General features: G+C 39.3%; 1 protein-coding gene across 1 annotated transcript in view; it reads right to left on the reverse strand.

Moving 5' to 3' along the window:
- PLEKHH2 (pleckstrin homology, MyTH4 and FERM domain containing H2) overlaps nucleotides 1-16,388 on the reverse strand; it is a 95,542-nt gene that overhangs the window by 18,527 nt on the left and 60,627 nt on the right. Inside the window, exons 18-23 of the mRNA XM_008699810.2 lie at nucleotides 15,997-16,109; nucleotides 12,193-12,372; nucleotides 10,204-10,301; nucleotides 8,236-8,413; nucleotides 6,749-6,904; nucleotides 4,576-4,673 (exon numbers count right to left, since the gene is read on the reverse strand). Coding sequence (XP_008698032.2) covers nucleotides 4,576-4,673; nucleotides 6,749-6,904; nucleotides 8,236-8,413; nucleotides 10,204-10,301; nucleotides 12,193-12,372; nucleotides 15,997-16,109 — 823 coding nt within the window. The remainder of the gene's footprint in view (nucleotides 1-4,575; nucleotides 4,674-6,748; nucleotides 6,905-8,235; nucleotides 8,414-10,203; nucleotides 10,302-12,192; nucleotides 12,373-15,996; nucleotides 16,110-16,388) is intronic.

Raw genomic sequence — 16,388 nt, forward strand, 5'->3', positions numbered from 1 at the left:
CTCTGAAGCTTCAGTTTCTTCATCTGTATGATGGGAATAATAATAATACCCATCTCACGGGGGGGGGGGGGGGTGTTGCTAGGATTGTATCAGGAGATGCATACAAAGAGCCCAATCCAGGTCCTGCTGTGCGGTAAGCGGTCAGTAAATGTTGGCTATTATTACTACTGTTAGTATTATTATTAGGGTTCTTCTCTAGTGGTCTTTGGAATCACAAGAATCTCTTCATTGTGGATTTTTTTTTCTTTTTCTTTTTTTCTTTTTTTCTTTCTTTCTTTCTTTCTTTTTCTTTTCTTTCTTTCTTTTTTTTTACAGTACCGATGACCTTTATTGTTGGTAATGGGAAGTGGAAGAAGAGGGGACATGACCGCTCCGGCTCCAGGGGCAGATCCAAAGATCTACTCTGTCTCCATCCCTCAAAAAGCCATTCTGGAAACTTTTCTAGTGTGAACACAGCTGGAAGAAATGGGATAAACTAGATGACCCATTAAGATGCTTCTTAGTTTCGGAGTCAACAGATACAGGTGCTAAAGATGGCAGAGATGGGAATATTCATTTATGCTCCAGAAAAATAATCACAAAGGACTACTGAAAATAACCTTGTATTTCATAGCGGGGGTGGGTAGGAAGAGTTGTCTTGTTCAGGGAAGGACCCTTGCCAGTTTTGTTTTGTGAAAAACATGTCTTGACTTTTGCAGTTTCAAACACACAGTAAGAAACCAAATTGAATAAGCAGCTTAAACATAAACAGAATTTAAACATTAGTTTCCAGATGGTTGCCTACGAGAACAAGTTCAAATGCTATTAATTAGAACTTTAACCTCTAAATCTAAATAATTAAAATTCCATTAACTTACTAAATATAAATACAAATTCCACAATAGAGAGCTGGTGTCCAGTTTCACTTATTACGGGGCTGCCTGACAGATGAAGAATCAAGTCCTTGGTCGCATGATAGGCCACAGCCAGTCTGCCTCCTCACTGTGTCACTGGAAATTAGGGTTCATTGTCTAAGCTATTTTACATACATGCAAGGTGCATCCGTATTTAGAAACATGGAGTACTTTCTCATAGCTGTGGCTATCCAGCCATTTCAAACTTCTGTTAAAAATTAAACCCTTTGGTTGAGCTGCTTTTTTTTCTAATGTCAAGGATACTGTCATGGGGGGCGCCTGGGTGGTACAGCGGTTGAGCGCCTGCCTTCGGCTCAGGGCGTGATCCCGGCGTTCTGGGATCGAGCCCCACATCAGGCTCCTCCGCTATGAGCCTGCTTCTTCCTCTCCCACTCCCCCTGCTTGTGTTCCCTCTCTCGCTGGCTGTCTCTATCTCTGCCAAATAAAAAAAAAAATCTTAAAAAAAAAAAAAAAAAAAACCTTTCTGGAAGTTTCACAGATTTTTTTTTTTTTGACAAGGCAGTTTTTATTATGTGTTAGTCACAACTCTCTTTGTCCTTTCTAGTGGCATTTGCTAGACTTGGAGTATTATTCTTATCTGTGTTTCAAGACTACCTTTCTCCATTTCATCCAAACTTAATTTGGGTTCCAACCATAGCCATCACAGACAGATTTAGCATGTATTAAGCATTCATAAGGTATGCATTATTAAGAATCGTCTTACACGTGGAAATAATTCCATTTAGTTCCAACAAAATCAAATGAGAATTCCTGAACCTCTCTCCATAAAGATAGATGGCAGGTCAGGTCCAAGACTTGGCTCTGTTTCACGAAAGGTAAGATTAAGAGACAGGGCAGCAATGGGGACCTCCAGATCAGTGCTTCTCAAAAGTCAGCACGCATAAGAATCACCTAGAGAATTGTTAAAACATAGACTTCTTATGACCAGACATTCTGTGTCACTCAGTAGGTCTGAAGTGGGCCTAATAATTTGCATTTCTTTTTTTTGGTTTTCCCTTCCTTCCTCCATTCCTTCCTTCCTTCCTTCCTTCCTTCCTTCCTTCTTTCTTTCTTTCTTTCTTTCTTTCTTTCTTTTAGAGATGGGGGGAGTGGGGGAAGCAGCAGAAGGAGAGGGACAAGCAGACTCCACGCTGAGTGCAGAGCCTCATGCTGGGCTTGATTCCATGACCCTGAGATCATGACCTGAGCAAACTCAAGATCACGACCTGAGCAAACTCAAGATTCAGAGGCTAAACTGCTTAACCAACTGAGCCATCCAGTAGCCTCTAATTTGCATTTCTAATGCATTTCCAGGGGATCCTGAAGCTGCAAGTCCAGGGCCCTCACTTTGAGTACCATGGCTCCAGCAATCACAGAACTAAAACAGAATCATCTGGAAGGTCCCCTTCTTCCAAACTGCTATGCTTGCCAGTCACCAAAGGACCACTGATAAAGGCCACCATCAGTGGAAACAGGTTCCTCCAGGAGCAGAGCCTACTAGATTTCCATTATCTAAGTAACCTGCTTATCTCCAGGAAGCATGATTTTAAGACCTTAGATACCAAAGCTTAACAATCACCTTCTTGTTACTCAGAACTCTTGCAAATCACCACAGTTCATGAGTCCCTGAATAGAGAAGCTCCAAAGGCTCATGACCACCGTTTACTCAGGTCAAAGGAATCTGTTCAAATGGCGGCCTTTAGTGGCTGACTGTCTGAGAGGAGACCACAATATGAAGGTACCATATTTATTTAACTGTTCCCCTATTAATAAACATGTGAAGTCCCTCCCAACACTTATTTTTCACTGTTATAAAATAGATGGTAAAGAAGATACTGGGACGTACTGGAATACTCTCATTCACATATGTGGTATTTCTGAGGGGCAGATCATTAGAAAAAGAAATCCCTACTGGATCAAAGGCTATCACATTCTTTATGTCCTATAGTGTCTTTACTTCTTACACTCCAGTTTTAGGCCTGTGAACATCTTCCGAAAGTTGCCCTCTGAAAGAAGTAACTATTAAATCAGTAATTCCACCAGTAATTCTCTGGTCTGATATTTTAGATTCCCTATTTTATGGGGTAGAAGATCCACATAAAATCAGCAAAATACCTTTTTATTTTTTTTGTACAGTTAATGTCACCTGGTCAGTGAACACTGTTTACTAAGTACTACTTTCTGCTAATACATGGAAGAAGAGAAGATATTTGGAAAAAAAAAAGAAAGAAAGAAAGAAAGAAACAAAGAAAATCTGGTTTCTGATCATATGCCAAAGTATATTAAAAATGTATCTGTTGGGAAGATAAGTGCTCCAGGCCCACTGGCTGTTTCCCAGTTCCTGAAACCCTCTGAGCAGCTTCCCTCCCAGGCTCTGAAATATCTTTTTCTACCCATTTCCACGTCCACTTCCAGCCCCCTTCTGACCCTGGCATAAGCATCATTCCCTCAAGAAGCCTCCTGATCCCTCCAGGCTAGGTCACACTTTTTCCTATGTGCTCTTAGAGAACCAAACTCTTCTCTTTCATTGAACTGAATGTGTAATTATGTATTCCTTAGAATTATGTTGATTAACAGTGGTCTTCCTCATTAGCCTGTAAACTCAAAAGTTCAGGGACTGTATTTGTGTCTGCTTTTGTTACCATTTTATCCAGAGCATCTGGCTGAGTGCCTGGCTCATAGCTGAAGCTCAATAATTGCAGAGAAAAAGAAAGAATATGAAAGGATGAGAATAAATAATTATGAATATATGACTTCTAAAAGACTTGAACTAGTTCTTCTTTTTCTTTTTCTTTTTTTTAGTTGTATTATTTTTTTTTTATTTTTTTTTTAAAGATTTTATATATTTATTAGACAGAGATAGAGACAGCCAGTGAGAGAGGGAACACAGGCAGGGGGAGTGGGAGAGGAAGAAGCAGGCTCATAGCGGAGGAGCCTGACATGGGGCTCGATCCCACAACGCCGGGATCACGCCCTGAGCCAAAGGCAGACGCCCAACCACTGTGCCACCCAGGCGCCCCTGTATTATTTTTTTTTAAAGATTTTATTTATTTGACACAGAGAGAGAGAGAGAGGGCATGCACAAGCAGGGGAACGGCAGGCAGAGAGAGAAGCAGGCTCCCCACTGAGCAGGGAGCCTGATGCGGGGCTCCATTCTAGGACCCCGGGATCATGACCTGAGCCAAAGGCAGACACTTAGCCGACTGAGCCACCCAGGCGCCCCAGGTTTTGTTTACTTAAGGTATCTCTATGCCCAACATGGGGCTCAAACTCACGACCCTGAGATCAAGAGTCACATGCTCTTCCAACTGAGCCAGCGAGGCACCCCCAAAATATTTCTTCCTACTACAGATCTTCTTTATGAAAAATGTAATGCTAAAGAAATCATTGAAAGTGAAAAAATTCACCCACCTAGCAACCACCTTAAGAAAGCAGCTATTCTTTCTTACAGTTTTTTCCTAATCTTTGTCCAAATGTAAATTTTTCTAAAATATACCCATTCATGACTTGAAGAGACTAGAGCTAGAAACAAAATTTTATGTGACAGTTTCTTCCTAGAGTTTCCTTTTACAGAAAAACGAACGCACATAACTAGCAAGACTGTTCAGTAGGAAATCGTCAGCGCATGATTTGAGCATAAGGATACACTCACACTTTGACATCTGGATACAGCATTACACACCTGTTTTTATAAGTCAGACGAACAGTTCTTGTACCTTCCCATTTTCCAGGCTGCTGTTCTTTGGAGGCCTGTTCCCACTTAGAAATAATATCACATATCTAGAAGGGAAGTGGAAAATGGAGATTTAGAGCAATTCTCAAATCAGCATTTTTTTGAAGACAAGCATGAAGCATGTCTGCAGACTGAAAAATTTCCAATTAACATGATCAAACCAAACGGACTGAAGTCTTTTGTTTTAAGCTTCTGTGCACTCCTGGTTTTAGATTTAATTATAAATTGCTCTTTGGTCCACTTATCCTCTTGGACACCCATTAACTTTGGACTGCGGCCATAAATTTTTTACTCAAAAAGGAATCTTAATGAAAGACTGAATGAGACTGGAAACAAGAATCCAGGAATTTTTTCATAATTTAGTCACTGAAGAAGCAACTTTTCCACCTTCTGAGTTTATAAAGACTGGAATAACTGAGGTTATCTCAAAGCAACTTGAAATATAATCTTAAGATTCTTTGACTGGGAAAGAAAAAAAATTCTTCAGGTATCAAATAAATGTTTGCTTGCTTTTTTTAACAGGTCATCTAGAGAATTATAAATAAAAGTTTTCAAAAATATGCGGTAAGCAGTTATTCAGCAAAGCCCCTAGCATTTACCGAGCTCAAGTCAACCAAAAAGACTAGCTTATCTTCTTGACTAATTATTAACAACAGTGCTCTAGGAATGCGGGTCTCAAAAATTTACATTTGAATTGCTGAACTGAATAGGATATACCTGGAGCTGAGGAGAAAAAGACATTCCTTTATCTAGATTTCGAAATAGGCAGCCACATATGCAGGGTGGGGGTGGGGGGAGGCGGGTAGCACACCTACTAACCAACATTCCTAACGAACTACGTAGGAGCTTGTGGAATAGTAGGAGAAGTGTTCTGTGGGACCCCTTGGAGCCCCAACAGGCTGATCTGCAAGTGTTGGGCTTTGGTAGTTTGAAGAAAAGTACTGACATTTCATGTCCTCTAAACCTGTGGGGTCTATTACTTCTGATCCTATGTCTTCTCCTATTCTGCCTCCATTCTTTCATCTTCACGTCACAGAAATACCTTCACCCCGCAACAAGGCGCTTATTCCCAAGAGCAGTCAAGGACCATATCAAGTGAGCAAAGGGTCCAGACCCAGTTCTAGTTGTGTGATTGGGAGTAAACTGTTTTCACTTTTGGGCTACCGCTTCCTCATTTGCAAAGTAAGAGGCCCATTCCTGTAAGGTTCCTACGGTTCTGTATTCTATATTTGTTACCATTGCAGGATGGAAACTTTATTAAAGTCATTTTACTATGACCTAGACAAGATTTTTAAAAAATCATCCAGTTTTCCATCGTTGTTCATGATTTTCCTTATGTTTGCAATTCCCTCTTAATTTCCACGGGCCCATTTTCCACCCGTCCTTCGACGTCCAGTTCAGCTCTTCCCTATTTTCCAGTGCTGAACTTAACCTCCGTGGAACATTCACAGGACTCTTAAATCATTTATCACTTTCAATTCTGGCTTAAGTTTATCAGCGTATACGGCTGCTCTTCCCCAAACAAACTGTAAGTTCACGGTGGACAGGAACTACTTCTGGCCCTCTGCATTCCCAACAAGGTCCAGCCCAGCTCCTATGACAGGTAAGTGAGTATTGCCTAGTGAATGAATACAATAAAAAGCTACTTTATTAGAGTTGCCCTACCTCCTCTCTTATTACCCTACTAGATAGGGTAGTATTGCTATTACTAGTCTTTCTCCTGTCTTACCATGGAGTCTGTGTGTGTGCAGGTTGTGTTTAAGAATTCTATGACTTCAACAATTTTTTTTTATTGTGCAGATTAGATGACTTAAAATTTCTGAAACCTCCTGAACTAATATTTTTGCAAATAGCAAAAAGCAGCTTCTTCCCTGTTTGCTGGATCTGCATTTTTTTTTTTAAAGATTTTATTTATTTATTTGACAGAGAGAGAGGCAGCCAGCGAGAGAAGGAACACAAACAGGGGGAGTGGGAGAGGAAAAAGCAGGCTCCCAGCAGAGGAGCCTGATGTGGGGCTCGATCCCTGGACTCTGGGATCAGGCCCTGGGCCAAAGGCAGACGCTTAACAACTGAGCCACCCAGGGGCCCCTGGATCTGCTTTTTTAAAAGGAGTTGGCTTCACCTTAATGTTTCCTTGAAGACAATGCTCTACGTCCCTGCCAGAAGGATCATCCGTGAATAATGCAAAGCCAGACTGTGCTGGCTTCCTCATTCCTGTATCCTGGTTCAAAGTGTTCAAAAATTCTTCTACTGTGGTCGATGCATCAAATCCAACTACCTAAGCAGAAATAACGAAGTTATTCTCTTAACAAAAGACTATGTACATTTCAAACTTAAATTTCAACAAGGATTTCAGGGGGGAGACAGGGCGTATTTGATGCATGATTAATGATAACATATATTTATCTAGGTGCTTTAACTCCCCCCATACCAAAGCTCTACTGGAGAAAATTAATGTCATCTTAATTGCTAGGTTGCTGTAAGAATTCAGAAATCTTGGCTTCAGCCAACAGACATGAATTCAAAATACAAAGATCATTTGACAGCCGTAAACATCTTGCAGAGATATCATGCCTACCCGTTAAAGCAAACCAAGAACTACAGTACAATATGCAATCTTTAAGCTAATGGAAAAAAGTAAACAAGAAATGCACTTAAACAGTCATGGGGGTGCAAAGTAGAGCATTGGGAATACAGTCAATAATCCTGTAATCACTTTGTATGGTGACAAATGGTAACCAGACTTTCTTGGTGATCATTTCGTAATGTATATAAATGTAGGATCACCGCATTGTAAACCTGAAAGCAGGGTAACATTGTGTGTCAACATTTCAATTAAAAATGAATAAATAAATAAAAATAAATAATGTTTGTTTCTTTAATATGCAGTTACATATCTGAACTCTGTGCTAAGAAGTTGTGGCTACAAAGATCAGCTGCCAGCTTCAGAACATGTTTGCTTCGGTTAATAAGTGAACATCTAGGGGCGCCTGGGTGGCTTAGTCAGTTAAGTGTCCTTCAGCTCAGGTCATGATCTTGGGGTCCTGGGAAGGAGCCCCACATCCGGCTCCCTGCTCAGAAGGGAGTCTGCTTCTCCCTCGCCTTCTGCCCTTCCCCTCGCTCATGCTCTGTCTCTCAAATAAATAAATAAATAAATAAATAAATAAATAAATAAAATCTATTAAAAAAATAAGTGAACACCTAGATCTGAGAGCCGGGAGGCCTGGAGGAGTTTTCCCAGATAATTCCTGAGACTTGGAGACTTTGAAAAAACTAAACCGGTACACACCTACTGTCAGTATTTATTTTCTCACCTAGCAAGTACCCTGGCTGGGAAAGGCCTCAATCAAAGTATTTCTGATTTTCTCTATCAGAACTATACAGGCAGTAAAGCTCTTTAGGCTCAATTTGGATTTCAGTGTGAATCCTTAGCAAAACCGTTTCAAAACTCAGCTGTTAGAAGACACGTAATGTATTTGCACACTTATGATCACTGCCAGCTGCTGACAAAGGTAGGTAGACGGTCTCATTTCCCTATTCCACAGAGGCTACACATAGGGTTCAAGGCGAAGCAGGCACGCTTGCATCAGGGCAGACAGGGTAACCCACCTGATATATCCCATTCATGAAGTGCACGGGAATACTGAAGGGCAAAGAATGGTGGTAAGGGTTTCGAAGAAGGGTTGAAAGGATTTCCATTCTTGAGGGTCTTGCTTCTCGATCTCCATTTTGTTGTGTTCTTTCTACACATCGCTGGCAGTAAATGGCATACTTTCCGAATTCTGTCCTATAATACACAACTTAAGATAAAGCCTACAAATAAATTTAAGACAACCTAATACATTAGGTTGGTGTACATTACCATGCCTTATGCTAATTTTGACGGTAATTCTTCTTTCCGAATAGTATTAAACTGCTACAACTTTTCTCAAATTCTAGTTTCTTTACTTTTGCAACTGACTGAATCAAACTTCCCCACAAAGCATTCTTCCTCTTTATTTTATTATTGTAGTCACAAAATGAATTTAAAGTTACCAGTCATTATATAGTCAATAGACAGTAATTATCTTAACAAATACAAAGGAATCAATTGTATAAAATAGGATAGGCTAACTTAGGAAACACATGATGTAGCAGAGGTCTCTTTGGAGGAACATGGAGGTTAGTGCTTGACTGCTAACTAGGTAAGAAAACAGCTTCAAACAAACAAAAACGTATTTTCCTTCTTTACCCTATAAAACATGCACTTCTTAAAAAATCTTAAGCATTAAACAAGACCACTGGTAAATAAATGCTAAAGCTGGATGGAGATCTTATTTGTCCTCGTTTATAATTTCTATAAAAGCAGACTGATACTACCTCTAAATATCTGTATTGTAAAGTACCTTCTAGGCAGACCTTAAAATGTCACCCTTTAGAGGTGCCTGGCTGGCTCAATTGGTAGAGCATGCAACTCTTGATCTCAGGGTTGTGAGTTCGAACCCCACGTTAGGTGTAGAGATTACTTAAAAATTAAATCTTTAAAATGCCTCTCTTTGGGGTGCCTGTGTGGTGCAGTTGGCTAAGCGTCTGACTCTTGGTTTCAGCTCAGATCATGATCTCAGGGTTGTGAGATCGAGCCCTGCGTTGGGCTCTGCACTCAGCACAGAGTCTCCTTAAGACTCTCTCTCCCTCTCTACCTCTTCCCTCTCTGTGCATGTGCACTCTCTTTCTCTCAAATAAATAAATCTTAGAATGCCACCCTTTGTCTAGGGGCTCTTCAGTGACTACAACTAAAATCACGTGACCTTGGGGCGCCTGGCTGGCTCTGTCAGGAGAGCATGGGACTCTTGATCTTGGGATCATGAGTTCAAGCCCCACATTGGATATAGAGATTACTTAAAAATATAATTAATTAATTTTATAAAATCACATGACTTTTATCACAGAATCCCCAAAATATAATACAAACTGGGGAGTATTTTCCTACTATTGCCAAGTTGTTTTCTCTTTCATTGTGTTTGTTTTGTTTATTTTAGAGCCAGAGTCTATTTAAGTCATGAACCAGTTGCATGAAATGATCGTGATACCCTTGGCTGGGTGCCCAGGGTCCCACTGATAGAAAGCCATACTGACGGGTGGATTTTAGATGTCTTTTTGAAGGGAGTAAAAATTCTGAAGCAATTCAAATACACACAAGGATAAAAGGAGGGAAGACCGTCGGGGAAGTTCTCCCACTTAAAAGAATTCAACGTAGAGAAAAATAGCAACAGGGAAAACGAAGGGAACAAAACAGTTGCTTTTACGGAATGAGCACCCACTCTTGCTACGTCATCCACCCCTGAAATGCACAAAGACTTTTCACTTATAAATATTGTCAGTTTTTCAAGCTCTTATTGCAGTCCTCTGGAAGACATTTAACACAAAAAAGGAAATATTTTCCAAGCCTCACATAAAGGAGAACCAAAGGCTTCTGGCACCAACATTTGTTTCACACATTCTTCCGCAAATGTACCTGGCAGGTTACTAAATACTTATGACTTATTGTCGACTTTCAGAGCCACGTAAACAGGTTCAGCTGGCTAGTTCTCTGCACACCTGGAATCTGCATTCCTCTTTAGGTGGAGCCTGAGGAGCCACAGGAAAGGATGGTGGGGAAGGAAGAGCCCAACACAGAGAGCCAAGAGCTGCCAGCCCTGGGCAAAGAGAAGCACCATAGGTTAGACACCACCTGGCAGTCAGAGACCCGGTGAGAGCGTGTGACTGAAAGGCTGTGAGGAAAGGGATGATGATGGTCCTTCTCAGCCCCCACAGGTTTTTGCTTCTTCCACATAAACATTACCTGCTTAGAGCTTTTATAACATAAAAACATTCCATGTTCTATAATCCATCTAGCTGTATACCCTATTGTCTACATCGAGGAACCCAAGGTCATGTAGATATGGTAGTCCTTTTGACATCACCCTCAAAGATTAGGGGCATTGTTTTTGTCTGTTTATGTATTTACTCATTCGCTGAAATAGAAGTAATGGTTTTGAGGAGAGGCAGACTGAAAAACAGTAAAAAAGTCATATACCCCAAACCAAAACCAATCTACCCACACATACATACATATATACATATATACATATCCAAATGAGGGGCAAGTATAATGATATTAGCAGAGGTTATCTTTATGTAATGGGATTATATGTGATTTTTGTTTTTCCTTTGCTCTGTTCTGTATCCTCTTTTCTATTTTATTTATTTTTTATTAAGTATAACTTCAATCATTTTTTAAATGTTGTATGAAGAAGGAGGGGGAAAAGGTACTGTCTCTGGTCTTGAGTTACCTACAGTTTAGGAGAGTTATATATTTTAACAGTAATTTACAATATAACATGGTCAATACCATGTCATAATCTTTTTCTTTTTTTACGTATAACCAATGGAGGGAATAGTTAACTGCTGTGGGAGTCAGGGAAGAATTCACAGGGGAGATGTTGCCTGGGCCAACTGTAAAGTCTACAGGTGGGAAGAGAGAAGGGGATCCAGGTAGCAGGAAGAACAGCAGGTGCATGGTGAAGGATAATGTGAAGGCACGGTGCGTCTGAAGAATGGGGTGTGTTTATTCTTTCAGCGTATGCTGGATGCAGGAGGCAAAAATTAAGTGGAGAAACAGGAGGCCTCTGGAGCTAGATTATGAAGGGTCCTCAATGCAAATGAAGCTTAAGCTTCCAACATCGCTCATGCACGGGCCCTCCAAGGCCCGGGAAAAGTTGTATTGACTGTGTTTATGTGATCCTGTATTCTTTTAAATTGTGTGAAAGTAACATACTTAAAAAAAATAGCACATTAGTAATAGTATAAGCTTAAATTGTATAAGCTTCAACTCCTGTGAAACCTGAATCCCCTGAGTGTACTATTTGCTAGGGTAAGAACTTTCCGGATTCATCCTGCAGTTAATAGGGAGTTAATAAGCAAAGATTAAAACAGGCATTCATTGAAGAGTGAACATCAGTGACCAAAAGTCACCTGAAAATATACTCAGCTGCACTAGTAGTTAAAGAAATGCATCCTAAATTACTAGTGAAATACCACTCTTTACCTGGAAAGGATTTAAAAGCAGAATTACACTGAACATTGCTGAAAATATACGGAAATTCTAGAAATGGACTCAAAGAAATTTGCTGGACTTGTACACAGGGTTTAGGTGCAGAGAGGTCTACTGTAGGGATATTTATTCCAAGAAAAATGATTGGAAGAACCTAACTGTATAGTGATTGATTTTAATGCACCATTAATGTTTTTGAAGAATGATGAAGGATACAGGGGAAATGTTATGTTCTATAGTTTTTAAAAAAGTAGTATGCACACTGCAGCTCTAGTGGTGTGGAGACAGTGAGTGTGCATAAATGTACGCAATACACATTTACACAGAAACACAAATATATAAATAAACGGAAAGAACATACATCAAAATATTAATAGCTATTTTTCCTTTTCATACTTTTTGCATTTTTCAAATGTCTATATTGACTATGTATCATGCTCACAGTGAGGAAAACAACATCATTTTAAATTGCATGTATATGTATCAGTATATACCTGCAGCGGTCCTGGTTGATTCTGTGGCTGTCTCCGTCTTGTCTGTTTAATGAGCTGACAGCAAATTTCATTCTGGAGCTCAGGATGTGTCAGACAGACTTGCAAAGCACTCTGGGCTAGAGATATATGGTAATCAATCGCAGGGGAGTCAACTGCTGCATTTATGAAAAGCTGGCATGTCTGAATTAAACAAAAAAGAAAAGTACATTCAAAGTGAGAAATGATTAGATTTATTCTGCATGAATTATACTGATTCTCTTCATAGCAACAGTTTTTGTTTAAAAGGATGGAACAAGATATACTGTGATAACACTAACCAAAGATATCTGGAGTGACTACATTAAAGTCAGACAGAGTAGGGGGCGCCTGGGTGGCACAGCGGTTAAGCGTCTGCCTCCGGCTCAGGGCGCGATCCCGGCGTTATGGGATCGAGCCCCACGTCAGGATCCTCCGCTATGAGCCTGCTTCTTCCTCTCCCGCTCCCCCTGCTTGTGTTCCCTCTCTCGCTGGCTGTCTCTATCTCTGTTAAATAAATAAATAAAAATCTTTAAAAAAATAAATAAATAAAGTCAGAGTAGATTTCAGAGCAAGGAATTCTGCGAGAGAGATGAAGAGGGTCATTTTATGACAATGGGGTCAGTTCTGCTAGAGGACATAACAATCCTAAATGTTTATGTACTTAATAACACAGCTTCCAAATATATGGAGCAAAACCTGATAGGAGTGCAAGGAGAAACAGACAAATCCACGAGATTTCAATATTCCTCTCGTAATAATTGAGAGAACATGTAGACAGAAAATCATTAAGGATTTAGAAAACTTGAACAACACTATTAACCAACTTGACCTAATTGACATTTATAGAACGCTCCACCCAAGAGCAGAATATGCATTCATTTAAAAAGCATACAGAACATTAACGATCTGGCATCCGTCAGGCTATAAACTTCATACGAACAGTGACTACATCTTATATATCTTTGTATTCCCTACACAGCATAGAATGACACAGTAAATGTTTAATGAATTAATGCATTTGAAATCTGATTAAATAGAATAGATATTAAGACAGGTTAAAAGGAAGTGTTCGTAAACACAAATGGTTGGCTTTAACTACCATTTTGTTACATATAGTGGGTAGTTTTTACCTCTTCTGAGAACAGAATATAATCAAATAAATGGACTCTCTAATCTAAAGCACTGCGCCCAAGCATTACATGAAATGCTCAATGAAAAAAAAGATTTCCACCATTAAATTTCATCATGGTAAGGAAGTATCTATCATTATTTTATGAAAGTTGAATTTGTCAAATGCCTTTTCAGCATCTATGGAGATGACTGTCTATGATAATCAAAAGTAGTAATAGACACCCTAATATTTAGCCATCCTTGGTTTCCTGGAGTAATTCTCTTTTAGTCATAATTCGGTATTCTTTTAAAGTGATGCTGGTTTCTGTTTACTAAGATTTTATTAGTTTTTGCATGAAATGCTCTGTTTTGTACAATCTTTTCTGGGGTTTGGTATCAAAGTAATATTTCACAAAAAGAATCAGGTGATATGATGACTGAGAATTGCTTCAGAATAATCCAATGTTGGGGGAGCAGTGGGAGTGGGGAGATGAAAATAAAACCATCCATGTTCCTCATAATATTTTCTCTACTGTTACATAGGTTTGAAATTTTCCAAAATAAAAAGTAAAAGTTAAAAACTGAATTGGAGACATTTCCTTCTTTTTCTATGCTTTGGGACATTTAAAGAAGATTGAAATGATCTATTCTTATAAAATTTGGCAAATTCCCCTATTTAAATTTCATTCTCTATTCAATTTGGGCCATTTATACTTTATTACAATGTTCATTACTTCATCCAGATTTTCCAACATATTTGTATGGAGTCTTTCTTGCTTGGGGTATTTGTATATTCTACAGGAGGATTTTTAATGGTTTTAATTTTATTTATTTATTTTTTAAGATTTTATTTATTTGACAGAGTGAGAGAAAGAGGGAGAGAGAGAGGCAGGCAGAGGGAGAGGGAGAAGCAGGCTCCCCACTGAGCAGGGAGCCCTGATGCGGGGCTTGATCCTAGAACCCTGGGATCATGACCTGAGCTTTAGGCAGACGCTTAAGCGATTGAGCCACCCAGGCACCCCCATTATGGTAATTTTAACACATCAGCAAAAATAAAGAGAACACTATAATGATCACACATGTACCCATTCCCCAGTGTTAACAATCATCAGCATTTTGCCCAACTTGTTTCACTTGAACCCCCTTCCACCTTTTTTCTGGAATATTTTAATGTACATCATGTTATTTTATCAATAAACACTCCAGTATGGATCTCCAATAGGTTTTTTTTGATAACCACCATATCATATCATACCCCAAATTAATAATAATTTGTTATCTAATAAACATGATTTTTTTTGAGATGGGAGGAATGTAGGCAAGAAGGAGCCAAAATAAAGACAAAAATTGAGACTCTGAAACTAGGGCAAAATGAAATACCAAGGTCCTGGGGTGGAGTGAAGACCTGAAGCCACAGAAGGTACACAAGATTCTGAGACGGGAGGAAAGAAAGAGAAAGAAAATAAATGAAAGAATGTCAGGGAGAGAGATTTGAGGTGTTCATGTCTAATGCTCTTAATTTTCTCAATGAAATAGAATGTAAGTTTGTTGTGAAGGACATTATTGAATAGGGAGTTTGGGGGGGGATGTGACCAAAGAGAAGCAAAAGAAGAATAAGTCAGCCCTGAAGAATAAAGACCACAGATTTATATTGGCTCCAGTCCACACATGGTGCTTGATGTTCTCTAGCTGTGTGCATTTGATCAATGTGGAAGTGGACAAGACAGCAACACTGATCTATGTTGGGGTTTGGCTGAAGAAGGCATGGAATTATGGGTCCCAAGGAACTGAGTATTAATGAAAGCCATCTAGACTGGATAAAGAGGGAAGAAAAGCCAAGAGACAGTTACCATGCTCTCTCTTGATCTCAAAGAAAATAAATGGCTCAAAACAAGGGTCTTAGGATGAAAAATGGGAGAACAAGAACATAAGAGAACTTGTAGGCTAAGAGATTATGGTTATAGAAAGAGATATTAGAATTTAAGCTTTTAGAGGTGGTGTACTTATAAGGAATGGCAGGGTCAGGATATGGTCATGGAGAATGGGAAGGTGAAGCCGACTACAGGTGAAGCTTACTGGCATTAAGGAGGTCAGGAATCTTAAGACCAAGGCACTGGTGAGTGAAGTGAAAATAAAGTCATTCAACATAATGGCAAAATTTGAGGTTGAGAGAAAGAGTGTGAATTGGGAGCCAAAATCCTTAATCAAATTTGAAGCATTACCAGAAAGTGACAGAGGTGAGGGGATAAAGAGTGATATCGTTAAATGGCAAAAGTTTCAAGTGATCAGGGATTTCTAATAGAAGTTCAATAGTAAGGATTGGAGAATAGCACTGGAGAAGAAGGGTGTTGAACCCTCTCCTCCAACACTGAGGGAGGTGTGATGTGAGAAATCCCTCCTTTTGAGAGGCTGAAAGGAAAATTATTCTTCTGATATTAAGGGTTTTACACCGCCCAAGCCATTCATACTTTATTTAAGTAAATCCCAAATCTTCACTCAGAAAGCATATTCAATTCACCTAATTTTATTTCAGTAGATTTTCTTAATAATAAAAATGATGATGATGATCACGTTTTGGATTTTTTGGGAGACAGTAAAACTTCACAACCTAAATTATTTACTTTTATTTTTTCCAATTAAAATTTTAACAACATATAAGCCCATATAAAGTTTTACCTTAAATAGTTTAATAGCTTCTGTCTGTAGAGCTTCAGAAGGCAGTGTTGTCAATGGGGAAATGATTCCTTCTTTGCTGTGACACAAAGTAGGGTGTCTCCATATCTGAGAAGCTAAATACATAATAAAATGGTGAACAGAAAACAGAAGAATCACTTATTTTGCTCTCCCATTAATTAGCCCTTTAGAAATCAGCTCATTCAAGGCTAGCTCACAATCTTAAGTCACACAGGTCACGAAAAACCTTTGGCAACATTATCTTATTTGTTTCCAGGCCATTGGGATTCTCATGTTTCTATTTCAGACAAACTAAATCTAGGAGAGTTTGGTCCTAATATTCTAGGTACCAGAGCACTATGACATTGCTGAAATGTGCTGAAGATTGGTGACCC

Source organism: Ursus maritimus, unplaced genomic scaffold (assembly GCF_017311325.1).
Source record: "Ursus maritimus isolate PB19 unplaced genomic scaffold, ASM1731132v1 scaffold_6, whole genome shotgun sequence".
Taxonomy (NCBI): Eukaryota; Metazoa; Chordata; class Mammalia; order Carnivora; family Ursidae; genus Ursus; species Ursus maritimus.